General features: G+C 53.0%; 1 protein-coding gene across 1 annotated transcript; it reads left to right on the plus strand.

Moving 5' to 3' along the window:
* Nucleotides 1–1,118: 1,118 nt before the first annotated feature.
* INSM2 (INSM transcriptional repressor 2) lies at nt 1,119–2,896 on the plus strand. Its single transcript, XM_029239405.1, has one exon. It carries the CDS (start codon nt 1,204–1,206, stop codon nt 2,869–2,871), a length of 1,668 nt encoding a protein of 555 aa, XP_029095238.1. The 5' UTR covers nt 1,119–1,203; the 3' UTR covers nt 2,872–2,896.
* Nucleotides 2,897–5,062: the final 2,166 nt, after the last annotated feature.

Raw genomic sequence — 5,062 nt, forward strand, 5'->3', positions numbered from 1 at the left:
ACTTTTCTATACCGTGGATTTTTGGCATTTTGTTATACATCTGTCATATATTTTCTAATTATTTCATAGTTCTCAGCTAGTATTACAAACTTTCAAATCTCTTCTAGTGCTTAAAACAGTGCTGGATGAAATTTTATTGAGCTTTTAAAGGTCCATAGCACACCTTTTGCAAAATATCTCTTATCCAAGGGGAAGCAGATGTAATCCTGATTCCACCAGTATTTCTCACTCAGTCTACTCCATGCTAAACAGGTCAGTTAGGCACTGTCATGTCTCTGGGTAGTACAAGTGGAAGGTGTGAACAGAAAAACCACTTGATCTGAGGACAGTCGAAAATGAGATCCCATTTTCCCCTCCCCACTCCTATTCCCAATCGGGGAGGAGGCATTTATAAGCTCTGAGGACCAGGGCCCAGAAACCTGCTGGCGTCCTGAGCTGCAGAGGCTTTCCAGCACGCACGATCTCCCGCACTGAGGGTCCTTCTTCCCAGATGAATTCTCATAGTATCACAGACGCTCGCAGTCTCGATCGATACTGGATGGCAGACGTACTCCCACCGTCAAGTGTAGGCACGGGGCGGTGGATTTAGCCGCCCTGCCGCTCTGTCGCAGCTTCTCATCAGCTCCATACGAGCATAGGACGTTAACCCGTTCCCCGGCTGACACCCAACCGGTCGCCTCCCCGTCGCCCTTCCTCTCAGCTCTGCCACCATAGAGCCGGGGCTTTTCCGTCTGACTCCCACGCGCGGGGGGCAGCAGGGTCCCGGGCCCGCAAGGAGGGCGCTGAGAGGTGGCCTCTCCGCCCGGCACCCCAGACGGCCCCTGGAGGCCGCTGAGGCACGGAGTGCTGTGCTTCCTCACACTCCGCACCTTACCTTCGGGCGTCTTCGCCTGGTGGGCGGCAGGGAGGAGGCGGCTGCAGGCAGCAGCTAAGCCGGGCGCCGGGGCCCGCGCCTCCGCCGCCCGCCTCCGGGCCCCCCGCGAGCCCAGCCCCGAGAAAGCCCCACCCCCCCCCGCGGCCGCTCCCACTCCTGATTGGCTGGTCCGCCGAAGGCGACCCGGCGGTCCCCCGGCCCGCGTCTCAGCTATAAAGGCGGCGGACACATGCCTGCGGCGGCGAAGCTCGGGCAGCAGCGGTGCTCGCCCGCTATCAGACCCCGCGGCGCCCCGGTTACTCCTTGCCCCCGAGCGCTCCGACTCCACCATGCCTCGGGGCTTCCTGGTAAAGCGAACAAAACGGACAGGTGGCTCTTACCGAGTGCGCCTAGCAGAGCGGGTCTTCCCCCTGCTGGGGCCCCAGGGGGCGCCGCCCTTCCCCGAGGAGGCTTCCAGTGCCCCTCAGCCCGGTGCGGAGAGGGCGGGACCCCCAACCCCGGAGGAGGAAGCGGCCCGCGAGCTGTCGGGGTCGTCCTGTAGGGCGGCTGGGGTGAGCCCAGCGGTGGGCGGGAGGGAAGGCGCGGAGTGGAGGGCGGATGGCCGGGAGGGTCCCGGGCCCAGCCCCAGCCCCACGAAGCCGGCGGGCGCGGAGCTGCGCCGGGCGTTCTTGGAGCGCTGCCTCAGCTCGCCCGTCTCCGCTGAGTCCTTCCCCGGGGTCACCGCCACCGTGGCCGCTTTCTCCTGCTCGGTGGCGCCAACAGCAGCACCGGCCTCGCGGGAGCAGTTCCTGCTGCCGCTCCGGGCACCGTTCCCAGACCCCGCGCTCCATCCGGACCCCGCGCCTCTCTCGGCCTCCCTGCACGGCCTGAAGCGGGCCACCGGCGGCGAGCGCTGCGCCAAGGCACCTCCGGGCTGCACGTCTGGGCCCGCGGCCGCCGGAGTCAAGAAGCCAAAAGCCATGAGGAAGTTGAGCTTCACCGATGAAGTCACCACGTCCCCTGTGCTGGGCCTGAAGATCAAGGAGGAGGAGCCCGGAGCGCCGTCCCGGGGCCTGGGGGGCAGCCGCACGCCGCTGGGGGAGTTCATCTGCCAGCTGTGCAAGGAGCAGTACGCAGACCCCTTCGCGCTGGCTCAGCACCGCTGCTCCCGCATCGTGCGCGTCGAGTACCGCTGTCCCGAGTGCGACAAGGTCTTCAGCTGCCCTGCGAACCTTGCCTCTCATCGCCGCTGGCACAAGCCGCGTCCCGCAGCGGCCAATGCCGCCACAGTCTCCTCAGCCGACGGGAAGCTGCCGCCTTCGTCGACCTCGTCCTCCCCGGATTCCGGGGCTGTTGCATCTTTCCTGGCGGAGGGGAAGGAGAACAACCGGGCAGAGAGAACTGCGGATCAGCACCCACAGGCCGGGGACAGCTCCGGGGCGGAGCAGCACCGGGACAGCGCCCCATCACAAGGCCTCCAGGTGTTGTCCCACCCCGAGCCTTCGCTGCCTCAGGTCCCTTATACGGCGGGGGTGTTGGGGCGCCGGGTGCCTGAGCCGGGCGGGGTCAGTGCTGCCGGGGGACCCGAGATCTTCGTGTGCCCATATTGCCACAAAAAGTTCCGTCGCCAAGCCTATCTGCGCAAGCACCTGGCCACTCACGAGGCGGGCTCGGCCCGCGCGCTTGCCCCGGGCTTTGGCTCCGAGCGCGCCGCCCCACTCGCCTTCGCTTGCCCGCTGTGCGGGGCGCACTTCCCGTCGGCAGACATCAGGGACAAGCACCGGCTGTGGCATGCGGTCCGCGAGGAGCTGCTCCTGCCCGCTCTGGCCGGGGCGCCTCCCGAAGCACCGGGCCCAGGAGGGGCGTCCGACGGGAGTGCTCAGCAAATTTTCTCATGCAAGCACTGCCCGTCCACTTTTTTTAGCTCCCCAGGCCTGACCCGGCACATCAATAAGTGCCACCCCTCAGAAAGTCGGCAGGTACTGCTGCTGCAGATGCCATTGCGGCCGGGCTGTTGAGGGCGAAAGACGAAGAGGATTGAGGGTGGCCTTGGAGCAAACAGATCATGGGAATTTCTGTGGGGCTTTCTTCAACTTGCAAGTTTACCCTCTTTCCTTCCTTTATTTTCTCTCCTAAAACTCCCAGTAGTCAATGTGCTGCCAGAGGGGCGGGCAGCGAAATGTAAAATCCCTCTCTAGAGCAGGTAGGTATATGGTATAACCGTTCTCGGTCAAGAATGATCAGCTTTAAATCCCTTCTCACTTTCCCCACGAAAATAGGATTCCCCTGCTCCCACCAAACTCTGGAGACCCCAATGAATCCTATATGACTTGTAATTCCTATGGAAAGTCGCAGTGAATGCGTGCATGTCTTTATCTACAAAGGATTCTAGCTACCAAAAGTGGTAGTTTTTTTTTTTTTTTCTCTTCTTCCTCTTGTCATCGCAGGCGCCTGTGTAGTTTCTGTCTCAATAGGGTCAGATATCTTGCATTGTATATTCTGTGAATTAAAAGTTATGTGATTGGTGCCAAACTTACGTCGGGTGGGTGGGAAATACAAGACCTGTGTCTGTGGGCAGGAAATGTTAAGATGTTTGCGCGCTTTTGGGTGATATGAGAAATCTCCTTGTAAACTTTCCTTTTCTCAATTATTAAGTCCACTCTTAAGCTAGTGTTTGGAGGTGAGGAATAGCACCTCTTTACTGGAAGGAGTTGAGACACCCCCTAAATTCTCACCTCTAGCTCTCGTGTGCAGTATTCAGGAAGATACTTTAAACCTTTCTTTAAATAGCTTTTGGGAAACACAGAACTCATTTCCCGAAGTTTGACTGTTTCAGTAGGGTTTCATCCAAATTGTTTAACGCTTCTGTTGTAATCATAATGTGTATTATATACGACACTATGTTCAGCTTAAGGAAGATGTTAATACTTCTAATCCGCTATGGAAATGAACGGCAATTCATTCAATATTCAATATTTTGTTTTCAGCTGCAACCTGGTTTTGATTTTTTTTGTATTACCATACTTAGCATACATTCTGTACCTATGCCCTAATAGCCAGTTTGGGACACTGGCTGAATATTGCTTGACAGATAGCCCATATTTGTAAGATGCTTACCACCAAATAAATGTACATAGCTGGTGCTTTGTTGTGTTCTGTGTTTGTCTTAAGAATCCCATTGAACACAGCCTATTTTTAAAAGCCTCACTTCTTATCTCCCCAAAGCCAGTATCCTGCTTTATAATCTTAGTGACCCATTTAGACAGAATACAGACAGGAGAAATTATATTTTGTAAATGAATGTCATGGTGCAGAAATAAAATGGGAGAATTTCCTTATATAGTATATATACTATGAAGTATGGCTGCATAGACTGAGCTCCAAAAGGCAAAGAATATGTACTGTTCTTTAAATATTAAAGATACTTTACCACCCAAAAATGTCAACAGGAAATATATTTTAAATATTTTCTTCTTTTTCAAAAAGCTAGTGAATAGTTTATCTGAAGATGAATAAAACGTTAACTGTGCTATTCAACTTCCGTATTTTTAAGTTGGTATTTTCACTCCATTTTGTTACATATCACCAAACCTTTAGCTGTTTATTTTTTAAAAAATGAAAGCACTATAGAAATGTGTAAATAGTTACTTTACCTTTTCTGCAATTCTTCACCTTGGTTGTGGGAAACTGTCTATTAATCTTTTTCCCAGGGACTGTCTCTATCCATGTTTATCCTTTATATAAGCTTTCACGGGACTTCTTAAGTTTATTTTCTACAGTTTCATAGGAATTTGTTTTTATTTATAAGGCAATCCAAAATTTAAGTGCACAGGAACTCTGAAAGCCTGCTATAGAAACTGTCTGTAAAAAGTTTTGTTCCTGAATGTATATTACCAAAAAAAAAAGTAAAATTTAACAAATCAAAGCATGAGGGTGAGATAAATTGATGCTTTAACCAAGTGCATTGGGGGAAGTTTCTGCGAGCTCTTATGAAGGTGAAAAATTTCCTGTAGTTTTAATGACTGTGGTAGGATCTCTGAGAAATAAGGTGGGGTATATCCTGAGAAGGGAATTAAAATTCATTTTTCATGGTGAGCTAAGATAACCTAGGTTTATGCTTTATATCTCTCCATTAGTCATACAGCCCTGCTTAAGTCTGAAAAAATACAGAAGACAAAATACAAAAGACAAATCAACACTCATGGACAC

The sequence above is a fragment of the Monodon monoceros genome, unplaced genomic scaffold (genome assembly GCF_005190385.1).
Source record: "Monodon monoceros isolate NGI ecotype Baffin Bay Population unplaced genomic scaffold, NGI_Narwhal_1 Super_Scaffold_21, whole genome shotgun sequence".
In the NCBI taxonomy this organism is placed as follows: Eukaryota; Metazoa; Chordata; class Mammalia; order Artiodactyla; family Monodontidae; genus Monodon; species Monodon monoceros.